General features: G+C 39.0%; 2 protein-coding genes and 1 pseudogene across 2 annotated transcripts; all 3 read left to right on the top strand.

Annotated features, from left to right (window-relative positions):
- The first annotated feature begins 1,435 nt into the window (after window positions 1–1,435).
- On the top strand, window positions 1,436–4,188 carry LOC102964897 (annotated as a pseudogene).
- A 12,246-nt stretch (window positions 4,189–16,434) lies between these two features.
- Window positions 16,435–17,427, top strand: LOC102959843 (putative gustatory receptor clone PTE01). Its single transcript, XM_007079371.2, has one exon. The coding sequence runs from the start codon at window positions 16,435–16,437 to the stop codon at window positions 17,425–17,427; it is 993 nt and encodes a 330-aa protein (XP_007079433.2).
- A 4,370-nt stretch (window positions 17,428–21,797) lies between these two features.
- On the top strand, window positions 21,798–25,764 carry LOC102965181 (putative gustatory receptor clone PTE01). Its single transcript, XM_015536310.2, has 2 exons — window positions 21,798–21,820; window positions 24,858–25,764. The coding sequence occupies exons 1-2, from the start codon at window positions 21,798–21,800 to the stop codon at window positions 25,762–25,764; spliced, it is 930 nt and encodes a 309-aa protein (XP_015391796.2).
- Window positions 25,765–26,184: the final 420 nt, after the last annotated feature.

Here is a 26,184-nt window from a genome sequence, read left to right as displayed (position 1 = left end):
TTATTTTTGAGAGACAGAGTATGAGCAGGGGAGGAGCAGAGAGAGAGGGAGACACAGAATTTGAAGCAGGCTCCAGGCTCTGAGCTGTCAGCACAGAGCCTGACCCAGGGCCCGAACCCACAAACCATGAGATCATGACCTGAGCCGAAGTCGGATGTTTAACCGACTGAGCCACCCAGGCACCCCCATTAACAAAAAGACTTTTAAAAGGCAACTCACATTTAAGTGAGCACTCATTCCTTTTTTTTTTTTTTTTTTTTTTTTAAAGCAGACTCCATGCCCAAAGTGGGACTTGAACTCATAATGTCAGGATAAACAGTTGCATGCTCTACTGACTGAGCCAACCAGATGCCCCGGGAGCATTCATTTCCATTGAGGATAGGCATCAGAAAACCAAATAAGGATGAAAATCCATGAAAATAGCTATCATATTAAATTCTAACTGATTAGGAGTGCCTGGGTGGCTCAGTTGGTTTTGCATTTGACTTCAGCTCAGGTCATGATCTCACAGTTCAGGAGTTCGAGTCCCGTGTCAGGCTCTGTGCTGACAGCTCAGAGCCTGGAGCCTGTTTCAGATTCTGTGTCTCCCTCTCTCTCTGCCCCTCCTTCCCTCATGCTCTGTCTCTCTCTCCTCCAAAAATGAATAAACAGTAAAAAATTTTTTTTAGTTCTAACTGATTAAATATATTTGACTTTAATTTAGAATGCAGGTAACATTACAGAATATTTATAAATATTTTAAATTAAAAGAATTTCTTGCACTGCATATAGATAAGTTATATTTGAGTGCTTCCTAGTGTTTTTCATTGGAGTGATTTTTTGGGGGAAGGTGGGAGAAAGATACTTCTTTCATATATTTCCTTCAGCAGAGGGGACTGATATTTTACTGTGTTCATTGATTTATTTACTCTAAGTTGCCTTGTTCCTCTATCACACTTCGGTTCAGTCTCTCTAAAATGTGTTTAATTTTTTTTTAATGTTTATTTATTTTTGAGAGAGAGAGAGACAGAGACAGAGACAGAGCATGAACGGGGAAGAGGGAGAGAGAGAGAGAGTGAGATCCAGAATCTGAAACAGGCTCCAGGCTCTGAGCTGTCAGCACAGGGTCCAACGTGGGGCTCCAACTCAGGAGCCATGAGATCATGGCCTAAGCCGAAGTTGGACACTCAACCTACTGAATTACCCAGGTTCCCCTCTAAAGTGTGTTTATATAGAAACAGGTAACTAGCCAAGAAATCAATGAGGAAAGAGTTCTGAGAGGAGATGAGTTTGCCACCACCGAGAAATGTAGCTGGAAGTACTGGAGTATACAGTCCTCAAGTGTGAATGCTTTATTTTGATTTGCTTGAATACAAAATACAGACACACTTGCTGCCTGTTTGCTTGTTCCATTTATTCCAAGATTCTTTTCCTTCCTGGGAGGCGTCTCAGCCACATGGGATTAAAGACTCTAACACTCATCTCAGAATTCTTCCTCCTGAGACTTTTGGAGGATCCAGAATGGCAGCCTCTCCTCTTTGGGATGTTCCTGTCCATGTACCTGGTCACTGTGCTCAGGAACCTGCTGATCATCCTGGCCGTCAGCTCTGACCCCCACCTCCACACCCCCATGTACTTCTTCCTCTCCAACCTGTCCTTGGCTGACATCGTTTCACCTCTACTACTGTCCCCAACATGATTGCGGACATCCATACTCACAGAAGAATCATCTCCTATGTAGTCTCAGATGTCTATTTTTATTCTTTTTGGATGTTAAGAGAATCTACTGACCGCAATGGCCTATGATCGGTTTGTGGCCATCTGTCATCCCTTGCACTACCCACCTCTGTGGCTTGCTGGTTTTGGTGTCTTTTTTCATCAGCTTTTCACCAGTTGCACAGTCTGATGGTGTTACAGCTTACCTTCTTCACAGATGTGGAAATATACCTCATTTCCTTCATGGCCCTTCTCAGCTATTCAAACTTGCCTCCTTGGAAATCCCCACCAATAACCTATGAATTTATTTTACTGGTGCCATTTTTGGTGGTGTTCCACTCTCAGGGATCCTTTTCTCTTATACTCAATTTGTTGCCTCCATTCCAAGAGTCCCATCCACAGGTGGGAAGTAACAAAGCCTTTCCTACCTGTGGCTCTCACCTGTTAGTTACTGGCTTATTTTCTGCAACAGGTCTTGGAGTGTACCTCAGTTTAGCTGTCTCATTTTCCCAGGAAGGGTGAGGTGGCCTTGGTGGTGTATACTGTGGTCACCCCCATGCTCACTCCCCTTCATCTAGTCTGAGGTACAGGGCCATCAAGAGGGCCACAGAGAGGTACCTCAGAACAGCCCATTCTCAATACTTGTCCCCCTTTTTTAGTGTGGGAGCTGGAAAAGTCAGTCAAACCAAACACTTGGAACTGGAAATTCTGCCCATTTGGTTCCATAATTTTGGTAGTTTTTGTGCCTTTCAATCTGTTCAGTGCTTCATATCTGAATATTGCTTATTTTGATACATTTTAAATGGGATTGAGGGAGTTTTGTGGGATCCTACCTATATTAGAGTCAATGCATGAATGAATCATATTGTAACTATAGAACTTTATTTCTCATCTATGACCCAGGCATTCTTTTTTTTTTTTTTTTTTTAATAATTACAATTGGGGCACTGGGTGGCTCCGTTGGTCAAATGTCTGACTCTTGATTTCAGCTCAGGTCGTAATCTCACAGATTGTGGGTTTGAGCCCCTGCATCAGGCTCCATGCTGGCAGTGCAGAGCCTGCTTGAGATCCTCTCTGCCCCTTCCCTGCTCACTCACTTTCTCAAACTAAATAAATAAACTTAAAAATAAACTTAAAAATAAACTTAAAAAATGTGATGACTGCTTCTCACCACAGATTATGGTTTAATTGGACTGAAGTATAGCCTTAGCATAAGGGTTTAAAAATTATCCTGGTTGGCTCTCACGCGTAAGCAAGGTTGAGGGCTACTGATCTAACTACATGTTTTGTTCAGAGATAACTAGTACGTTTGGGTCTTTTAATGCTCACGAGAAGGTGCTGAAGTTCTTAAAGTAATCTGAGCTCATAAGAGAGATGATGTGAAAAAGTTCACCCTAGCAACAGGCAGGGTGATTTTTCCTAAAATTCCCGATATTCCTTTGCATATATTCTCCTTCCATGCCATACGACTAGTCACCTGTGCTGGTCAATTAGATATTGTCACCTTGCTCCAAAGTCACCTATCTATACTTTACCTCAGCAAAGGGTGGCTCTTCTCTTTCACTAGTAAAAGTATCTTTAGGACTTTACTTTAAAACCTTTGTCTTGTCTCGACACATCTGTCTTTGGGCTCTGTTCTGTGTCCACTATATGGTACATGGTAAAGGCCACTTCCTTTAGAGATGTCACGTACAGTTTCTGAGACAATAATTGGGGACTCTTTGAAACCTGCCTAATAAGTTGTTTAATTTACTTACCCTTTGGCCACTAAGCTAAGTCATCTATCAGCATCACTGACCAGGAACTTTAATACTGGAGGAGGGTAGTCCTTTATAGAGGAGAAAGCCATACTAGCCAGTGAGAAGAAATACATCCTATTAAAAATGACTAAATTACGGTTTTGATTCCTTGGTTTTCATGAACTGAGATAAAATACTTTGGGTCTGATCCACTCTGGAACAATGAATAGGGTGTGTCTCTATTTCTGAAAACCTAAATAATGGGCAAAAATGCTTGGAATTTGCCAAGATAATTGTGATGGTTAATTTTATGTGTCAACTTGGCTGGGCCATAGTGCCCAGATATTTGGTCAAACATTATTCTGGATGTCTCTATGAAAGTATTTTTTGGGTGAGATTAACATTTAGATCAGTGGACTTTGAGTAAAGCAGATTACCCTCTATAATATAGGCGGGCTTTATCCACTCAGTTGAAGGCCTTAATAGAACAAAGACTGACCTTCCAGAGGGAGCAAGAATCCTGCCAGCAAACTGTCTTTGGACTTGAATTCAGTTCTTCCTGTGTTTCCTGCCTGCTAGCCTACACTGCATAATTGGAGCTTACGAAGCCTCCACAATCATGTGAACCAACTTCTTAAGTCTCTCTTTATATATAAATATATACATATCCTGTTGGGTCTCTTTCTCCAGAGAACGCTAACTAATACAGTAATACTGATGTTGATATCTCATTTAACATTCTCCCCACAGGTGATGCTTTCTTTTTCTTCTTCAAATTCAAAATTTAGAATGAGTGCTAATTGATTAACACTAGGTATGGAGGGGAAAGCCTGGATAGGGAAATGTGTCAGGTAGGTCCACAGTAGCTATCTAAGAGTGGTGCTAATATCCTTGATATGAGAGAGGCACCACAGATAATAGAAAGGGTATGGGACTCAAAGACACAATTCTATCTCATCTCAACAACAATTTGAAACCTGTGGCAAATCAGTGTACTTCAGATTCCTCATCAGTGAAAAGGTAACCTATGGAATGGGAGAAAACATTTGCAAACCCTATGACTGATCACTGGTTAATCTCCAAAATATGCAAGAACTCCTACAATTCAATGGCAAACAACAACAACAACAACAACAACAACAACAACAACAACAACAACAACAAATTTGTTTAAAAAAAATGGGTTAAGGACTTAAATAGACATTTCTCCAAAGGAGATATATAAGTAGCTAAAAAGTATATGAAAAGGTGCTCAATATCACTCACTATTCATCAAAGGAATGCAAATCAAAACCACAATGAGATGTCACTTCACACCTGTCCTGTTGGGGTGTGTGTGTGTGTGTGTGTGTGTGTGTGAGTATCTCCAAAAGAATTGAAATCAAGATCCCAAAGAGAGATCTATGTTCCCTGTAGTACTACTCAAAATAGCCAAGATCTGGGAACAACCTAAATGTCCACTGACAGATGAATGGATAAAAAAAACTGTGATCTATCTATCTATCTATCTACCTAGTATATATACATATATATACTATCCAGCCTGAAGAAAGAAGGACATTCTGTCATTTGAAACAACATGGTGAGCCTTAAGGAGATTATACTAAATGAAATAAGCCAATCACAGAAAGATAAATACTGCATGACTCCGTTTATGTATCTAAAATAGTAAAATTCATAGAGTCAGAGTAGAGTTGTGGCAGGAGGGGGAAATGGCAATCAAAGGGCATAAAGTTTCAGTCAAGCAAGATGAATATGCTCTAGAGATGTACAACATTGTACCTAAAGTTGACAATAATATATGAATACTTCAAAGTTTGTTAAAAGGGTAGATCTCATGTTAAGTGTTCTTAGAGCCACAAATATTAACTGAGAAAATGGAAGTACTACCAGATTCCTGATATAGAAGTCCTAATTCTCCCTAAATTGCTCAGTCATTTGAATGCATTTGATGAATGATAAACTCACATTTATGTATATTAATTTAAAAATTAAGTCTCGGTTTTTTATTGATGTATGAAACCTGAAAATCAGAAGCGTACAGGTGCTATTCCCCCTGAGAAGTGGAAGGCCTCAGAGCCGACAAAAGACATTTCCTTTCCCTATGTTCCTGGTCCATTAATATTAACAAGTCTTCAGAGATTGGGAGAACACAGACCAATTTGGCTAATTAGAGCTCTGTACATTGAGCTTTCAGGCCCACACAACTATAAATAATTGGCCTGTGCTCTGCAGACTTTCAGTTGGCCTGTCCCAGCACAGTTGGATCTGTATGTGTGTCCTCTCTTCCCAGAATCATTATATGCATCAAGGGGTCCATACCTGACTCTGTCTTCCTGCAGGTCCTGAGAACAGAGCCTGAGCCTTCATCACTCACCAGGCATAAGAAGGGTGATGGATCGTCATTCCTTTGTTATTCCCCAACACAGAGGCAGCACAGTGCCGTGAGTGATGCTGGGGATATTGGATACAGGAATGGCTTGGGGAGCGTTGTTTCTTCATCATCAGGATAAGCAGGATAGTTGGAGAAGCCAGATGGAAGGGGACCATATGAGCTGAGTTTCAGCTCAGAGGCTGTGAGGTTTATGTTCTTGGTTCTGGTGGGAATCTGAAAATTCTCAAAGTTCTGCTTTCCTCCCACACTGGTTCTAGCTCCTGTAGGAACCTTTCTAAATACTTCTTTAAAAAAAATTTTTTTTTAACGTTTATTTTTGAGAGAGAGACAGAGCATGAGCAGGGGAGGGGCAGAGGGAGAGAGGAAGACAAAGAATCCAAAGCATCCAAAGCAGGTTCCAGGCTCTGAGCTGTCAGCCCAGAGTCCGAAGCAGGGCTCAAACTCACAAACTGCAAGATCATGACCTGAGCCAAAGTCAGAAGCCCAACTGAATGAGCCACCCAGACGCCCCTCCTGTAAGAACCTTTCTAACCAGAGCAGGAAACAAGTCCCTCTAAACCGTCTCTTAAACATTCCAAAATGATCATGAAAGTGGAAGATGAGCAGGGGAATGATGCCAGATGACTATGTACTTGATATCATGAAGCCTTTTTAAGGATTCGCAAGTACCAGGCTCTGAAATAAAGTGCTTTATGTAGCCTGTTTCTTTTCACCTACGTAGTCACCCCTAAAATATGTGTACACATTATTGTTCTTTTAAAAAGGAGAGGATTATAGCCTTTTAATGTAACTTGTACCAGGTCATGGGATAGAATGGGATGAAGCCAGGTTTGAATCAAACGGTCTGTCTCCAGACACAGTGCCCCTGGCCAGTATTCTCTCCTTGCCAATGCAACCAACCACGTCACTTCTCTGGTCATTCCACCCATACACTCTCTGCTCACTGTGCTCTTCTATTTGGAGGTAACTGGTAAACCACAGTGGTGAGCCGTTGGTGTATCATCTATAGGGAGGGTGTCTGAGATCGCTGGCCCAGGTCACAGAAAGAGCCGGCTCATGACAGTACAGCTTAGGGTAGGTCTTTCTCTGGCCCTGGCTCCTGGACTTTGCCTCAGTTGTCCACTTCCTCCTCCATTCTCTCTCTCTTTCTTTCTTTCTTCTTTTCTTTTCTTTCTTTCTTTCTTTCTTTCTTTCTTTCTTTCTTTCCCTTTTTTCTTCTTCTTCTTTCTTTCTTTCTCTCTCTTCTTTTCTTTTCTTTCTTTTCTTTTCTTTCTTTCTTTCTTTTTTTCTTTTTCTTTCTTCTTTTATTTCTTCTTTTCTTTTCTTTCTTTTCTTTTTTTCTTCTTTCTTTTCTTTCTTTTTTCTTTTCTTTCTTTTTCTTTTCTTTCTTTCTTTCTTTCTTTTCTTTCTTTCTTTCTTTCTTTCTTTCTTTCTTTCTTTCTTTCTTTCTTTCTTTCTTTCTTTCAGAGATTGCAAGTGGGGAAGAGGGGCAGAAAGAATCTTAATCAGACTCCGTGCCCAGAGTGGAGTCGGCCATAGGACTCGATCCTATGACCATGAGATCATGACCTGAGCCAAAATCAAAAGTCAGACTCTTAACTGACTGGGCCACCCAGGTGCCCCTCCTACTCCATGCTTATAATTTAGCCCTTCTCCATTTCAAAGGGAGACATAACGTCAATGTCTCAGTTTCTATCCACAATCAGGAAACCAGAAATTATTAAAAGATGTACAATAGATGTGTTATTGTGAAGACCTGTGGATCCCTGCTTTAAAGTTTCTGAGTTTTAACGGAGTGAAGAAGTAAAATGCATGTGCCTCAGAACCATAATCTAATTTTTTTAAAACAAAGATTGCTGGAAATCTGCATTTCTTTTTTTTTTTAATGTTTATTTATTTTTGAGAGAGAGAGAGAGAGAGAGAGAGAGAGAGAGAGAGAGAGAGAGAAGAACCAGGGAAGGGGCAGAGAGATAGGGAGACAGAAGATCCAAATCAAGCTCTGCATTGACAGCAGAAAGCTCAGTGTGGGACTTGAACTCATGAACCTCGAGATCATGACCTGAGCTGAAGTCAGACACTGAACCAACTGAGCCACCCAGGTGCCCCATTCATAATATAATTTTAAGTCCTATGTTCTCTACTTATTATCTCGTGACCTGGAGCAAGTCCTTAGTATCTCTGAGCCTCAAAATTGTCATCTGAATAGATTCCTAGTTGATACTACTCCACCGAGTAAGGACTAAATAGATAATGAATACTAATAATGTCGTTAAATATGTGATGGATCCATACAGTAAGGGCAAAAATTTAGATATTATTATTGATAATGTTGGTTAATATTGTTAATACCAAGCTTTATTATACCATTCAACCCAAATATCCTGTGATCTGATTGATTTTCAATGGATACTAATAAAAATTTCAATTTTTGTCCCTGTACAAGTATTCAGTACTTGGAAGGGAATAACTGAGTCACATTCATTTCTGATTCTCCGGAACTTATATTATCTTTGTCCCAGAGTAGGCAACAACAACGAAACCCTCAAGTATGTTAAATATTGAATAGACCCTTCTTTGAGTCACAGGAACGAAGCATAGTCAATATGGCTTGCACAAACTGCTGCTTTCCTGCTTGACCCTTCATCCATCCTGGGGACATCCCATAGGACAAGGGATAAGAAAAAATACCACTTGTTTGTATCTATGTCATAAACTTTCAATAGGATCTATTATTTTCTATTTAATAGCATCTACAACATTCAGTTACTAAGAAATCGTTACAGTGATTTTCATAAGTATCGAAAAGAAAAGGGAGAATGAGAAGGGGAAGATAAATTTTACTGTGTCAGTTTAGACACATTTTAAGATTCCTAGCACCTTGAGAAGAGAGCCTTCAGATTTTCTCCATATAATCAAGTAAAAGGTGATTCAAATGTGCATAGGACTGCATTTCATCAAGAAACCCACTATTACAATAATGATTCAAATTCTGGATACAAAGTGACCAAATATTTATTAAGTTCCTCTTCCTTTAAATGCCACACATCTCTGGAGATGCTCTTATCCTCTCCATTTCCAGAGAAGGGAGTCCAACACAGAGAGGTTGAGGGATTTACACATATTTCTGTGAATTAGGTTACTGTGGTTTTGGGGAGTACTTACAGCACTAATATAGTGGATTATAGGATTTCCTATGAATAGTAATGCACTTTACAGCCAAGTTTGAAAATCTGAGATATGGAAATATATTCCCTACATAAAATGTGAATATTTAAATGGAGCTATCACAGAATGACTATTATTAGATACTTGAGAAATATTGATTCTATACCTTTAAAAAATTTTTTTAACGTTTATTTATTATTGAGAGACAGAGAGATACAGAGCATGAGCATGGGAGGGGCACAGAGAGGAGGAGACACAGAATCCAAAGCAGGCTCCAGGGTCCGAGCTGTCAGCACAGAGCCACCGCAGGGCTCGAACTCACAAACCACGAGATCATGACCTGAGTCAAAGTCGGACGCTTAACCGAGCTACCCAGGTGCTCCTGATTCTATACCTTAATAATAGCATATAGGTGTACCAACTAATTTTTCTACTGGGAAAACAAATGTAGGCAATAAATAGTGAAATTGGACTTGCACTGATTTTTACAACACAAACAACTATTTTCCATGCACATGTCATATAGAAATTCTCACCTGCATGATATGCAAAAAGGATTTTCATAGAGTTATTGAAATAAGGAATTGACAAATAAAATGAAGTTAATTCCTCGGGTAGTACTATGTATCACTTAAAGTATTATATCTAGATTTAAACACAATGTAGTAAACAAGAACACTTTAGATGCAGTGTATGTAGTAATATGTTGTTTAGGTAAATTTTCAAGAAAAGTTTGTAAATATGTAAATAAGTACTAACATTATGGAAACACCGACAGAAAATACACTCACCTAATTGATGACAGTGGTTGCTTTGGGGGCAGGTGTGCAGGGCAATTAGATTCTGCAGGAATTTATTTATTTATTCATTTTATTTATTTATTTATTTATTTATTTATTTATTTATTTATTAATTTCTAGTTTACATCCAAGTTAGCATGTAGTGCAATAATGATTTCAGGAGTAGATTCCAGTGACTCATCCCCTACGTATAACACCCAGTGCTCATCCCAACACGTGTCTTCCTTAAGACCCCTTACCCATTTAGCCCATCCCCACTCCCCACAGCCCATCCAACAACCCTCAGTTTGTTCTCTGTATTTAAGAATCTCTATGGTTTGTCCCCCTCCCTGTTTTTACATTATTTTTGCTTCCCTTCTCTTATGTCCATCTGTTTTGTATCTTAAATTTCACTTACGAGTGAAGTCATATATTTGTCTTTCTCTGACTTAGTTTGCTTAGCATAACAACCTCTAGTTCCATCCACATAGTTGCAAATGGCAAGATTTCATTCTTTTTGGTTGCCAAGTAATATTCCATTGTGTGTGTGTGTATGTGTGTGTGTATATATATATGTATATGTATATATATATATGTATATATATATATGTATATGTAGTTCTATTTTTAATTTTTTGAGGAACCTCCATACTGTTTTCCAGAGTGGCTGCACCAGTTTGCATTCCCACCAGCAGTGCAAAAGAGATCCTCTTTCTCCGCATCCTCGCCAACATCTGTTGTTGCCTGAGTTGTTAATGTTAGCCATTCTGACAGGTGTGAGGTGGTATCTCATTGTGGTTTTGATTTCTATTTCCCTGATGATGAGTGATGTTGAGCATTTTTTCATGTGTCTGTCAGTCATCTGGATGTCTTTGGAAAAGTGTCTATTTATGTCTCTTGGCCATTTCTTCACTGGATTAGTTGTTTTTGGGTGTTGAGTTTGAGAAGTCCTTTGTAGATTTTGTATACTAACCCTATATCTGTTATGTCATTTGCAAATATCTTCTCCCATTCTGTCAGTTGCCTTTTAGTTTTGCTGATTGTTTCCTTTGCCGTGCAGAAGCTTTTTATCTGGATGAGGTCCCAATAGTTCATTTTTGCTTTTGTTTCCCTTGCCTCCAGAGATGTGTTGAGTAAGAATTTGCTGCAGCCAAGATCAAAGAGGTTTTTGCCTGTGTTCTCTAGGATTTTGATGGTTCTTTCCTGCTTTGTCAAAGATTAGTTGGCCATATGTTTGTGGGTCTATTCCTGGGTTCTCTATTCTGTTCCATTGATCTGAGTGTCTGTTCTTGTGCCAGTACCATACTGTCTTGATGATTGCAGCTTTGTAATACAGCTTAAAGTCCAGGATTGTGATGCCTCCAGGTTTGGTTTTCTCCTTCAGGATTTCTTTGGCTATTCAGGGTCTTTTGTGGTTCCCTACAAATTTTAGGATTGTTTCTTCTAGCTCTGTGAAGAATGCTGGTATTATTTTGATAGGGATTACATTGACTATGTAGATTGCTTTGTGTAGTATTGACATTTTAACAATATTTGTTCTTCCAACCCATGAGCATGGAATATTTTTCCATTTTTTGGTGTCTTCTTCAATTTGTTTCATAAACTTTCTATAGTTTTCAGTGTATAGGTTTTTCACCTCTGGTTAGGTGTATTCCAAGGTATTTTTATGGTTTTTGGTGCAATTGTAAATGAGATCGATTCCTTGATTTCTCTTTCTGTTGCTTCATTATTGGTGTATAGGAATGCAACCAATTTCTGTGCATTGATTTTATATCCTGAGACTTTGCAAATTCATGGACCAATTATAGCAGTTTTTTTGTGGAATTTTTTTGGTTTTCCATATAGAGTATCATGTCATCTGCAAAGAGTGAAAGTTTGACCTCCTCCTGGCCAATTTGGATGCCTTTTATTTCTTTGTGTTGTCTGATTGCTGAGGCTAAGACTTCCAATACTATGTTGAATAACAGTGGCTAGAGTGGACATCCCTGCCTTGTTCCTGACCTTAAGGGGAAAGCTCTCAGTTTTTCCCCATTGAGGATGATATTAGCAGTTGTTCTTTCATCTATGGCTTTTATGATCTTGAGGTACGATCCTTCTATCCCTACTTTCTTGAGGGTTTTTATCAAGAAAGAATGCTGTATTTGGTCAAATGCTTTCTCTGCATCTATTGAGAGGATCATATGGTTCTTGTCCTTTCTTTTATTGGTGTGACGAATCACGTTAATTGTTTTGTGGCTATTGAACCAGTCCTGCAACCCAGGTATAAATCCCACTTGGTTGGTGAAAAATTCTTTGAATATATTGTTGGATCCAGTTGGCTAGTATCTTGTTGAGGATGTTCATCAGGAAATGGATCTGTAGTTCTCCTTTTTATAGGGGGTCTTTGTCTGGTTTTGGAGTCAAGGTAATGCTAGCTTCATAGAATGAGTTTGGAAGATTCCCTTTGATTTCTATTTTTTGGAACAGCTTCAAAAGAGTAAGTGTTTTACCCTGGAAAGCCATATGGCCTTGGACTTTTGTTTTTTGGGAGATATTTGATTACTAATTCGATGGTTTTTACTGGTTATGGTCTGTTTAAATTTTCTATTTCTTCCTGTTTCAGTTGTGGTAGTTTATATGTTTCTAGGATTTTTTCCATTTCTTCCAGATTGCCCATTTTATTGGCGTATAATTACTCACAATATTCTCTTATCATTGTTTTAATTTCTGCTGTGTTGGTTGTGATCTCTCCTCTTTCATTCTTTTTTTTTTTTTTTAACGTTTATTTATTTTTGAGACACAGAGAGACAGAGCATGAACGGGGGAGGGGCAGAGAGAGAGGGAGACACAGAATCAGAAGCAGGCTCCAAGCTCTGAGCCCGACGCGGGGCTCGAACTCACGGACCATGAGATCGTGACCTGAGCCAAAGTCAGACACTTAACCGACTGAGCCACCCAGGCGCCCCTCTCCTCTTTCATTCTTGATTTTATTTATTTGGGTCCTTTCCTTTTTATTTTTGATCAAACTTGCTAGAAGGTTATCAATTTTGTGAATTCTTTCAAAGAACCAGCTTCTGGTTTTGTTGATCTGTTGTACTGTTTTTTTGGTTTCAATAGCATTGATTTCTGTTCTAATCTTTATTATTTCCTGTCTTCTGCTGGTTTTGAGTTTTATTTGCTGTTCTTTTTCCAGCTCTTTAAGGTGTAAGGTTAGGTTGTATATCTGAGACCTTTCTTCTTTCTTTAGGAAAGCCTGGATTGCTATATACTTCCCTCTTATGACTGCCTTTGCTGCATCCCAGAGGTTTTAGGCTGTGGTGTTATCATTTTCATTGGCTTCCATCTACCTTTTAATTTCTTGGTTAGCCCATTCATTCTTTACTAGGATGTTCTTTAGTCTACAAGTGTTTATTGTCTTTTCAAATATTTTCTTGTGGTTGATTTTGAGTTTTATAGCTTTGTGATCTGAAAATATGCAGTGTGATCTCGATCCTTTTGTACTTGTTGAGGGCTGATTTGTGTCCCAGTATGTAACCTATTCTGGAGAATGTTCCATGTGCAGAATAATGTATATTCCCCTGCTTTAGGATGAAATGTTCTGAATATATCTGTTAAGTCCATCTGGTCCAGTGTGTCATTCAAAGCCATTGTTTCCATGTTCATTTTCTGTTTAGATATCTATCCATTGCTGTAAGTGAGGTGTTGAAGTCCCCTACTATTATGGTATTATCAATGAGTTTCTGTATGTCCATGATTAATTGATTTATATATTTGGGCACTTCACGTTGGGGTCATAGGTGTTTACAACTGTTTGGTCATCTTGGTGGATAGTCCCCTTAATTATGATATAATGTCCTTCTTCATCTCTTGTTACAGTCTTTATTTTAAAATCTAGATTGTCTAAGTATGGCTACCAGCTTCCTTTTGGCGACCATTAGCATGATAGATGGTTCTCCATCCCTTTACTTTCAATCTGAAGGTGTCTTTAGGTCTAAAATGGGTGTCTTGTAAACAGCATATAGATGGATTCTTATCCATTGGATAAGATGGATGGATAAGATTGTTTTCTTATCCATTCGGTTACTCTACATCTTTTATTGGAGCATTTAGTTCATTGACATTTAGAGTAAGTACTGAAAGATATGAATTTATTGCCATTGTGTTGCCTGTAGAGTTGGGAGTTTCTGGTGATGTTCTCTGCTCCTTTCTAGTCTTTGTTGCTTTTGGTCTTTTTTGTTGTCTTTCATCTTTTCTTGCCTCAGAGAGTCCCCCTTAAAATTTCTTGCAGTGCTGGTTTAGTGGTCACGAACTCCTTTAGTTTTTGTTTGTCTGGGAAACTTTTTATCTCTCCTATTTTAAATTACAGTCTTGCTGGATGAAGAATTCTTGGCTGCATATTTTTCTGACTCAGGACATTGAATATATCCTGCCACTCCTTTCTGGTCTGCCAAGTTTCTGTGGATAGGTCTGCTATGAACCTCATCTGTCTTCCCTTGTAGGTTAAGGACTTTTTTTTTTCCCCTTGCTGCTTTCTTGGTTCTTTCCTTGTCTGTGTACTTTGTGAATTTGACTATGACGTGCTTTGTTGATGGTCGGTTTTTGTTGAATCTAATGGGAGTTCTCTGCGTGTCCTGGATCTTGATGTCTGTGTCTTCCCCAGGTTAGGAAAGTTTTCTGCTATGATTTGCTCACATAAATTTTCTACCCCTTTTACTGTCTCTTCATCTTCTGGGACCCCTTGTTATTCCTTTTTAATGAGTCGCTGAGTTCTCTAATTCTTATATTATGTTCTTTTGCCTTGGTTACCCTCTTTTTTCCTGCTTCATAATTATTGATAAGTTTGTCCTCTATATCACTGATTCACTGTTCTACTTCATGCATCCTTGCTGCCATGGCATCCATTGGAAACTGCAGCTCAGTTATGGTATTTTTATTTCATCCTGACTGGCTTTTATTTCTTTTATCTCTGCAGGAAGGGATTCTCATCTGTTTTCACCCCCAGCTAGTGTCCTTATTATCATGATTCTAAATTCTTGTTCAGACATCTTGCTTGTATATATATCGATTAAGTCCCCAGCTGTCATTTCTTCCTATCCTTTCTTTTGGGGTGAATTCCTTTGTTTTGTCATTTTGGAAGAAGAAAAAGAATTAATAAAATAAAAATTTTAAATTAAAAACAACACAAAAAAATCAAATAAAGGATGCTAGGTCCTAGGTTGTTTTGGTCTGGTTGTTGAGAGAGGCTTGATAGAATAGAGGAAGAAGGGAAAGAAAATAAAGGGAAAAAAAGGAAAATGTTTGAAAATTTAAAAAATGAATACAATAAAGTAGAATAAAATGAAATGATGAAAGTAAAATGGAACAAAAAATTCACAAAAAAGTAAAAAATATTTTAAAAATATAAAAAGAAGCAGCCCTTCTAAATGTTTAGGATTAGAAATAACCTGTAAGCACTTGTACTAATACCAAAGCACTACAAAATGCAGACCAAAAAAACAAAACAAAAACAAACAAACAAACAAAAAGCACCCCAAAGAGCAGTGTCAAACACCAGTGTCAATTTCCCTGAGATTGTGTAGTGTTTACATATAATCCTGCATAAAATGAGATAGGATGACAGTATTTTTTAAAAGTTATTTATAGTTTAATGATTGAGAGCTGCATTGTACATGAATGCCATCTATGGGGTCACTGATGATGCATGATTTTGTGCATTTATCTAAAATATGTTTATCAAAATTTGAAGTCTACAGTTAAGAGTTATATTTGAAAAGACGTTCAAATTTATTTATTTTGAGAGAGAGAGAGAGAGAGAGAGAGAGAGAGAATTTTAAGCAGGCTTTGTGCTGTCAGCATAGAGTCCAACACAGGGCTTGAACCCATGAACCATGAGATCATGACTGAAATCAGGAATTGGATGTTTAACCGACTGAGCCAACAGGCACCCCTATATTTGAAAAGACTTTAAGGAGACAACCCACATATTTGAGTGAACACATATTTCCACTGAGGAGAAAAGTCAGAAAACCAGACAGTGATGAAACCCATGAAGAAAATTAATACACTTTGAAAAACTTTCTGATTGTAAATATTTGACTTTAATTTAGAATGTCAGAATGTAATTCTAGCAATTACACAGTTTATCAATATCCTAAAGAGAATTTCTTGCACTTATTTGAATAAAATAGGATGCTTCTAAGTGCCCTTTAATTAGAATAATTTTGTCCTTAAAGGGAGAAGAATGTTTCTTATTCAATATATTTCCTTAAAAGAGTATTTTATGGTGATCATGGATTTATCATTTATCTCTAAATGTTCTTGCTCCTCTAACATTCTTCAGCTGAGTATCTTTAAAGTGTGTATAGGAAGAGGGTACCTGGATGGCTCAGTTGTTTGAGTGGCTGACTTGATTTCTGCTCAGATCATGGTCCCAGGGTCATGAGATGGAACCCTGGGTTCTCAATCCCACTCCCTCTGCCCCCTCCTCCACTCCTGTGGACTCTGTCTAAAATTTAAAAAAGAGAGAGAAAGAGAGAATAACAGAGAAACGAGTGAGGAAACAGTTCTAAGACAATTGAATTTTAGGCACAGAAATATTGTTGAAGGTACTGGAGTGTATGATCCTAAGTGTGAATATTTTCCTTGTGAACTGCTTGAATACACAATATGGACACAGTGCTGAATGCCCATTGACTTGTTTACTTTCCCCAACCTTCTTTTCTTTTTCAAAAGGTGTCCAAGGTACATAGAACCACAAAATCTAACAAGGGTTTCAGAATTCTTCCTCACGGGACTCTCAGATGATCTAGAACTGCAGCCCCTCCTTTTTGGGCTGTTCCTGCCTATGTACCTGGTCAGCGTACTCGGGAATCTGCTCATCGTCCTGGCCGTCAGCTCTGACCCCCACCTCCACACCCCCATGTACTTTTTCCTCTCCAACCTGTCATTGGCTGACATCGGTTTCACCTCTACTACCATCCCCAAGATGATTGTGGACATCCAAACTCAGAGCAGAGTCATCTCGTATGTGGGCTGCCTGACTCAGATGTCTTTTTTTATGCTTTTTGGATGTTTGGATAGTCTCCTCCTGGCTGCAATGGCATATGACCGGTTTGTGGCAATCTGTCACCCCCTGCGCTACTTGGTCATCATGAACCCTCGCCTCTGTGGCTTGTTGGTTTTGGCATCACTTTTCATCAGCGTTTTGGTCTCCCAGATGCACAATTCGATCGTGTTACAACTTACCTACTTCAAGGATGTGGAAATTTCTCATTTCTTCTGTGACCCTTCTCAACTCCTCAACCTTGCCTGCTCTGACACTTTCACCAATAACGTAGTCATGTATTTTGTTGGTGCCATCTCTGGCTTTCTCCCTATCTCAGGGATCTTTTTCTCTTACTATAAAATTGTTTCTTCCATTTTGAGAATCCCATCAACAGGTGGGAAGTACAAAGCCTTCTCCACCTGTGGCTCTCACCTGTCAGTTGTTTGCTTATTTTATGGAACAGGACTCGGGGTGTATCTCAGTTCGGCTGTGTCAACTTCTCCCAGGAAGGGTGCAGTGGCCTCGGTGGTGTATACTGTGGTCACTCCCATGTTGAACCCTTTCATCTACAGCCTGAGGAACAGGGACATCCAAAGGGCCATGCAGAGGCTCCTCAGCAAAATAATCTAATCTCAGTACTGTGCTGTCCATTTGGAGTATAGGTAGGAAAATGCAGTAAAACTAACCTAGACTTGCAAATCCTACCTCTCTCACCATATCATTTTTTTAGCTGTCATGGCTTTCACCCCTCTCCTTGCTGAACATTTCCATATTGCTTTTTTTCATATGTCTTCAGTGGGACAGAGAAAATATTCTGGGGTCCTTTGTATACCATAATCATTGCATGACTGAATCCTATTATATCTGTGGAGATTCTGTGCTTTAGCATTGGTGATCCAAGCATCCCAGAAAGATGAGAGGTTCTCTTTTTATACATTTAAATCACATTTCCCCTGCAGTTCTTGTGTATTTTCCATACAGATTTCTCATTTATCCAATCAGGTTATGTGGGAGGATTCATGTCACTGGTTGTCAAACTTGACATTCATTCATTCATTCATTCATTCATTTATCCTATTTATCCTTTCTTTCATTTATATTCAAGTATAATTAACATACAGTGTTATATTAGTTTCAGGTGTACATTATAATTATCCAACAATTCATACATTACTCAGTGCTCATTGTGATAAGTGTACTCTTAATCCCCTTTATCTATTTCACCCATCCTCTCACCCACCTCTCCTCTGGCAATCACCAGTTTGTTCTCTGTATTTAAAAGTCTGTTTTCTTGTTCATGTTTTTGTTTGCTCATTTGTTTTGTTTCTTAAATTCCACATATGGGTAAATTCATATGGTATTTGTTTTGACTTATTTCACTTAACATTAAACCCCGTAGGTCCATCCATGTTGTTGGAAATGGCAAGATTACACTGCCTTTTTTATGGCTGAATAATATTCCATTGTATATAAATATACCAGTTCTTCTTTATCCATTCATCTGTTGATGGACATTTGAGTTGCTTCTATACCTTGGCTATTATAAATAATACTGCAACAAACAGAGGGGTGCAAATATATTTCTTAAAATTAACTAATTAATTTAAATTCAAGTTAGTTAACATATAGTGTAGTATTGGTTTTAGGAGTAGAATTTAGTGATTCGTCACTTACATATAACACCCAATGTCCATCCCAACAAGTGCCCTCCTTAATACCCATCACCCATCTAGCCCATCCCCCTACCCACCTCCCCTCCAGCAAGTCTCAGTTTGTTCTCTGCACTTAAGAATCTCTTATGGGTTGCCTCCCTCTGTTTTTATCTTATTTTATTTTTCCTTCCCTTCCCCTATGTTCGTTTCCTTTGTTTCTTAAATTCCACACGAGTGAAATCATATGATATTTGTCTCTCTCTAACTGACCTATTTTGCTCTATTTCCATCCACGTTGTTGCAAATGGCAAGATTTCATTCTTATTGATTGCCAAGTAATATTCCATTGTTTATACATACCACACCTTCTTTATCCATTCATCAGTCTATGGATATTTGGGGTTTTTCCATAATTTGGCTATTGTTGATAGCACTGCTATACATTGGGATGCATGTGCCCCTTCAAATCAGCATTTTTGTATCCTATGGATAAATACCTAGTCATGCAATTGCTGGGTCGTAGGGTAGTTCTATTTTGATTTTTTGAGGAACCTCCATACTGTTTTCTAGAGTGGCTGAACCAGTTTGCATTCCCACCAACGGTGGGAAAGTGTTCCCCTTTCTCCACATCCTCACCAACATCTGTTGTTTCCTGCATCGTTAATTTTAGCAATTCTGAAAGGTGTGAGATATCTCATTGTGGTTTTGATATGTATTTGGGCATGCAAATATCTTTTCAAATTAGTGTTTTCGTTTTCTTTGGGTAAATACCCAGAAGTGGAATTGCTGGATCGTATGGCAATGCTATTTTTAGAATACGGTTTTCCACAGTGATTGCTACAATTTGCATTCCCACAAACAGTGCAGGAGGTTTCCTTTTTCTCCACGTCCTCAATAATACTTGTTACTTCTTATGTTTTTGATTTTAGCCCTTCTGACAGGTATCAAGTAATTTGCATTTCCCTGATGATTAGTGATGGTCAGCATACTTTCATGTGTTTGTTGGTCATCTTATGTCTTCTTTGGAAAAATGCCCATTTTTAATTGAAAAAAAGTTTTTGGGTGTTAAGTTGTATAATTTCTTTACATATTTTGGAAATTGACCCCTTTGTTGGATATATCATGTCCTCTATACTCATCTTTGGCAGTGACACTAATATCTCATCTCCTCTACTCACTATGCTGACTTCAGTTTAATAATATTTTTGCTACTGCCCAAATATTAAAAGGCCACAATACTCACCTTCTCCTTCTCCAATACATTTCTTCTACCTACTTGCCATTTGGCCACTACTCATCATGGCAGCAGGAATTGGAAACTGGAAAAGAAGAAAGCACGTATCACACTTTACTACACAAACATAAATGCCTTTGGTTTTCCTATTCTGTGTCCTATAAATTCATCTTTATCATGACCCTAGTATCCTTTCCCCCTACTAATGTCTTTATACACCCTACTCTGAAACAACTTCAGTTTAATAACACAGTTTTTCTATGGGCTAACTATTCTAAATGCCTTAACACCCCACCTCTCCCTCTCATATCTACCTCTACTTATCTGTCATGTGCTCTCCCCTAAAAATACCTTCTGTCATTTATCCACACACAGGTAAATGGCATTCTTTCCAGTATCCAATTTGATTGGGTATACCCTAAAGTTTTCTTCATATCACTTAATGACAAACTAATCTCCATATTCCTCAGCAGAGAGATCTCTGAGTCAGGAAGGATGCTTAGAGGGAATTTAGAAGGTTACATCCCACTATCCACATACATCTCACTTTATCCACTAGAAAAAAAACAACAACAGATAAACCAAAACCACAGTTTATTTATGTCTTTAAAAGCTGAGAATACAGAAATCTAAAGAAAATAGATTCTAGAGTGAGTTGATTCCTCTCTAGTTGGAAGAAATCAGAACCGCTGGGGATATTTGTTAAATTTGGCCATGGAATAGCTGCAAGTTGGCTTAAAGTTGGTGGAGGGGCTCTCATGGTGCAACAGAAACCAAGGAGTCTACTTGAGATGGCATGACCAGAAGCAGTAAAGTGGGGTCTGCAGAAGTGCCCAATGGAGAAGACGTTCTACCTATTTGCCAGTGTGTCTCCTAGGAATTTTTGTTGTGTGACAAATTCGGGACTATACTGGAAAGCAGACAGAAATGACCTGAGTCTTGAAGTGCTTGGAGCACAAAGTTCTTATGGAGGATGAGACTTGTGTGATAAGCAGTACTTGAGATGTTTCCAATGATCCCCAACTCCTGGTTTTCTGGTTCTTGTGTATTTCCCTCCCCCTGAGTGTGAAATAGACATAGCGACTCACTTCCAACAATGAGAATGTGGAAGAAATGTTGGGAAGTCACTTTTGGGAATAGGGTGAAAAAAAAAGATTTCTTCCTACTGCCTCTCTCTCACTCTTTCAGTTGATCATGTTGATGGAACCCAGTTGCCACGTTATGAACTGCCCCATCAAGAGGCCTGAGTGTGAAGGAACTTAGGGAATTCTTTGGCCAACAGCCTGCAAACATGTGAATCCTACCAATGGCCCATGAATGAGCTTGTAAATGGGTTTCTGCCTGTCAAGACTTGAGATGATAACAGCCTTGGCCAACACCTTGATTATAACATTATGAGAGGCTCTCTAAAGTACTGAAGTAAAATATCAGTTACAAAATAACTATGTAAGAATCAATAGTTTCCTAGTATATCAGTGTAACTCAGAGAGAGAGAGAGAGAGAGAGAGAGAGAGAGAGAGAAAAGAGAACTAAAGTCTCATTCAAATTAGCCAAAAAATAAAAATAACCCTGTAAATCTCCAACATATAAAATGCCAACCTGGGGCACCTGGGTGGCTCAGTTGGTTAAGTGACCCACTCTTGATCTTGGCTCAGATCATAATCTCACAGTTTGTGAGTTCAAACCCCACATCAGGCTCTGTGCTCATGGTGTGAAGCCTGCTTGAGATTCTGCCTCTCCTTCTCTCTGCCCCTCCCCCCACATGTGCTTTCTCTCTCTCTTTTTCTCTCAAAAAAAAAAAAAAACTTAAAAAAAAATGCTGACCCAAGTAAGAGCTAAAAAATGAAAATAAGAAGTTATCTTTAGAGACAACTATTAACTGGGGCACCTGGGTGGCTCAGCCAGTTAAGCGTCTGACTTCAGTTCAGGTCATGATCTCACTGTTGTGGGTTCAAGCCCCCCACCAGGCTCTGCGCTGACAGCTCAGAACCTGAAGCCTGCTTCAGATTCTGTGTCTCCCTGACTGCTCCTCCCCTGCTCACACTCTGTCTCTCTATCTCAAAAATAAATGTAAATAAAAAAATAAAAGAGAAAGGCAACTATTGACTGAGAAAATGGAAATAGTATCACATTCTCTGTATAGAAGACCTAATTCTGCCTAGATTTCATGATTCATATATAATGGATTTACAGATATCAAAATCTCATATTGAGTGATTCAATTGAAAATAAAGTCTGAATTTTATGTTAAGATCCTACAACTTGGAAGTAAGAAGCAAGGAGTAGAGCTGAACTTCTTCCAGAGGAGAGGAAGGACCTAGACCCTTCTAAAGATACTCATTTGTTCCCCTTTGTCTTCTATTAACATTAGCAAGTCCTTAGAGATCGGGACAACATGGACCAATTGGCTAATTATAAGCTTTGTGTATTGAGCCTCCAAAGTCATACAGTTGTAAATAATTGGCAGGTGCCTCCAGCTGTTTAATTTGACAGTTCTAATACAGTGGCTCCATACCTGTGTCTCCTCCCCTTGTGGGCATCTGCATAAGAAGGTCCCAGCCAAGTCTGTCTTCCTGCCTGTCCTGAGGAGGGACTGTGAACCTTCATCATACACCCGACAGGAGACCTGTACTCCTCCATCATGCTCCAGCAGAGATGCATTCCCGCCCAGTAAGTGCTGAAGGGGACAGTGATTGGAGGAGGGACCATCAGGAACATTTTTTCCTCAACAACACAAACATGATGACGCTTGGGATAGACAGATGGGAGGGCATCAGTATATAAACCTTCAGATGAGAGCCCTGTGAAATTTATTTTCTGGGTTCTGGTGGAGGTGTGAGAATTCTCATTAAGAGTTCTTCTGGGGCACCTGGGTGCGTCTGTCGGTTAAGCGTCCGACTTCAGCTCAGGTCATGATCTTGCAGTTCTTGGTTCAAGCCCCAAGTCGGGCTCTGCGCTGACCGCTCCGAGCCTGGACCCTGCTTCAGATTCTGTGTCTCCCTCTGTCTCTGCCCCTCCCCCACTTGCACTCTGTCTCTCTCTTTCAAAAATAAATGAACATTTAAAAAAATTAAAAAACAGTTCTGCTTCCACTCTCACTGGTTCTGGCTCTTGTTGACATCTGCCCCACCATATAGCCGCAGATGGATCTCTCTAGCCTTTTCCTAAGCTACTCCAAAATGATCATGAAGGAGATTATGATGATTACCAGGAGGAGGATGACATTAACCATTAACCACAACATAGTGTGCTTTTACTGGGGGCTTCCTAAGTGCCAGGCTCTGAGATATGTATTTTATGTATCTTGTTTGATTTCACCTGCATAAGTTGTCCCAAATGATAAATGCACACATTATTATTATTTTATATAAGGAGAAAGGAGAACAGAATTTTATCTAACTTGTACCAGGTCATAAGTCAGAAAGGGTTGATGCCATGTTTGAATCTGAACATCAGACCAGTATTCCCCCCCCCCCCGCCCCACCCCCCCCCGGACAACCCAAAATGGTCATTTCACTTCCTTGTCAGTCCTGGCAGAGACTTCTTGCTCTTCCCTTTAGGGGTTTCTGGTAGACCACAGTTGGAGAGCAGTCAACTTCCTGCATCAACTATGGGAAGAATGGCTGCGATCACAGGCAATGATCTTAGAGAGTTGGCACACAGTTCTTCAGGGGAGATCTTTCTCTCTCTCTCTCTCTCTCTCTCTCTCTCTCTCTGTCTGTCTGCCCCTGTTCCTGGATTTTCCTTCAACTGTCCACTTCCTCTACCATTCTTATAATAAGCCTACTCAATCACGAAAGGAGGCAAAGTCAGAGTCTTGGGTCTATTTCTACTTAGGAAACTGAAAACAGTTAAAAAATATGTCTCAGATGTACCTATAGTTAAAATCTCTGTACCTCTGTTGAAAACTTTCAGAAATTATAGAGACAAGGAAGTTCATGGGACTCAGAGAATAACAATTTAATTTTGAATCCTGTCTGCTCCACTTATTATTAGTGTGTTATAGGTCAGGTTCTTGGTATCTCTGAGACTTAGAATTGTTGTCTAAGTTGATCCCTAATTGGTACAACTCAACTGAAAAAGGATTAAACAAACAAAGGATGCCCTCTATGCAATAAGTATGTGATGAGTGCATAAAGTAAGGGCAAATTAAATTTTAGAATTTTTATTACTAATAATGATAAGGTTAACTATCATGTCATTGGACTTAAATATCTGATGACCTGAGGTTATGATTTCCCTACAGTTCTAACAGTACATTTTACTTTTGTTTACACAAGTATATCTTTCACATATGGAGAGAAACAACCAAGTCTCATTTATTTCTGAATCCCCGGAGTCTATACCTTTTTGGCACAGGGGAGCCATCAAAAATTTAAAAATCTCTGTTAAATGTAGGGTAAACCTTTCCACTGTTCACAGAAACAAAGAAGAAACTATCTTCATAGTCATCAATGTTGGATGATTATACATACTTAACTAAACTGTGTTTTTCAAAATTTGAAGTCCACCAAAGCCAAGGATAGAAATTACATATTAAATGACTTTTAGAAGACAACCAACATCAAATCATTGCTTACCTCCATGAAGGAGAGAAGAAAGAAAATCAAAAAATGATAAAACTCATGAATATAACTAACAAAATATTTTCTGATTATGAATATTGAACTTTAATACAGAATCCAAATCACACAGTCCTGCCTTTCATGAGGTGTTTATGAATATTCTAAATGAAGAGAATATCTAGCATTGCATTTGAGTAAAGAAAGATATATTTAACTGCATCTCCATTTCTTTAAATTAGAGTGATTTTTGTCTTATTCTGTGGTTTCTCTTAAAGAAGTAGGCTTGTTTACTGTGATCATGGTTTATTACCTCTTATGTTCTTGCTCCTCTGACACTCTTCAGTTGAATTTCTCTAAAGTAAATGTATATATAGAGAGGTGAATAATGTGAAACCAATGAGGAAAGAGTTCTAAGAAATGGGATGTGTCATTGAAAAATATTTCTAAAGGCACTAGGGTGCATGTCTACAAGTATGAATATTTTACTTGTGAATTGCTTGAATATACAACATGGACACAGTGCTGGATGCCCATTTACTTGTTTCCTTTCTCCAACCCTCTTTTTGTTTTCTAAAGGTGTCAAAGCTACATAGAACAAAATCTAACAAGTGTCTCAGAATTCTTCCTCACGGGACTCTCAGATAATCCAGGACTGCAGCCCCTCCTGTTTGGGCTCTTCCTGTCCATGTACCTGGTCAGTGTGCTTGGAAACCTGCTCATCATCCTGGTTGTCAGTTCTGACTCTCACCTCCACACCCCCATGTACTTCTTCCTCTCCAACCTGTCCTTGGCTGACATCGGATTCATCTCCACCACTGTCCCTAAGATGATTGTGGACATCCAAACTCAGAGCAGAGTCATCTCCTATGTGGGCTGCCTGACTCAGATGTCTTTTTTGATCCTTTTTGGATGTATGGATGGTATGTTTCTGACTGCAATGGCATATGACCGATTTGTGGCCATCTGTCATCCTCTACACTACTCAGTCATCATGAACCCACATCTCTGTGGTTTCTTAGTTTTGGTGTCCTTTTGTGTTAGCCTTTTGGACTCCCAGTTGCACAATTTAATCGTGTTGCAACTTACCTGTTTCAAGGATGTGGAAATTTCTAATTTCTTCTGTGACCCTTCTCAACTCCTCAACCTTGCCTGCTCTGACACTTTCACCAATAACGTAGTCATGTATTTTGTTGGTGCCATCTCTGGCTTTCTCCCTATCTCAGGGATCTTTTTCTCTTACTATAAAATTGTTTCTTCCATTCTGAGAATCCCATCAACAGGTGGGAAGTACAAAGCCTTCTCCACCTGTGGCTCTCACCTGTCAGTTGTTTGCTTATTTTATGGAACGGCTATTGGAGTATACCTTGGATCAGCACTGTTGCCTTCTCCCAGGAAGGATATGGTGGCCTCAGTTGTGTACACCGTAGTCACCCCCATGCTGAACCCCTTCATTTACAGCTTGAGGAACAGGGACATCAAGAGTGCCCTATGGAGGTCACTCAGAAGAATAGGTTAATCTCAGTATGTGTGCATTCCTTTTTGAAGTGTGTGTTGAAAAAATCAGCCAAACCAAACATGTAGATCAGCAAATACTGCTTTCTGGGCCCCATTATTTGTTCAGTCTCATGGTTTTCATTCCTCTTCATGTTTCATACGTGAATACTATTTTTTAAAATTTGTTTTTAATTGGATTGGAGGAGTATTCTGGGACACTTTGTACATCATAATGAATGCATGAGAAGTTCTCCTCAATGACCCTGGTATCCAGGGTGCATTCTTCCTTTTATATACTTAAAATTTATATCCTTTCCCATGGTTTCTGTTTATTTTCCATACAAATTTTGCATCTGTCAAAGCTATTTATCCGGGTAATGTCTAAATACGCCATTACTGGTCCTCAATCTTGGATTTTTTTTTAAGTTTATTTATTTTGACA

The sequence above is a fragment of the Panthera tigris genome, chromosome A2 (genome assembly GCF_018350195.1).
Source record: "Panthera tigris isolate Pti1 chromosome A2, P.tigris_Pti1_mat1.1, whole genome shotgun sequence".
Taxonomy (NCBI): domain Eukaryota; kingdom Metazoa; phylum Chordata; class Mammalia; order Carnivora; family Felidae; genus Panthera; species Panthera tigris.
Note: the sequence above shows the minus strand (reverse complement) of the source record. Positions and strands in the feature narration are given on the sequence as shown.

Coding starts and splice junctions, on each gene's coding strand:
- LOC102959843 (XM_007079371.2), top strand. CDS start 16,435: ATGCCCATTGACTTGTTTACTTTCCCCAACCTTCTTTTCTTTTTCAAA.
- LOC102965181 (XM_015536310.2), top strand. CDS start 21,798: ATGGAAATAGTATCACATTCTCT. Junction 21,821..24,857: donor GAAATAGTATCACATTCTCT/GTATAGAAGACC, acceptor AAATCTAACAAG/TGTCTCAGAATTCTTCCTCA.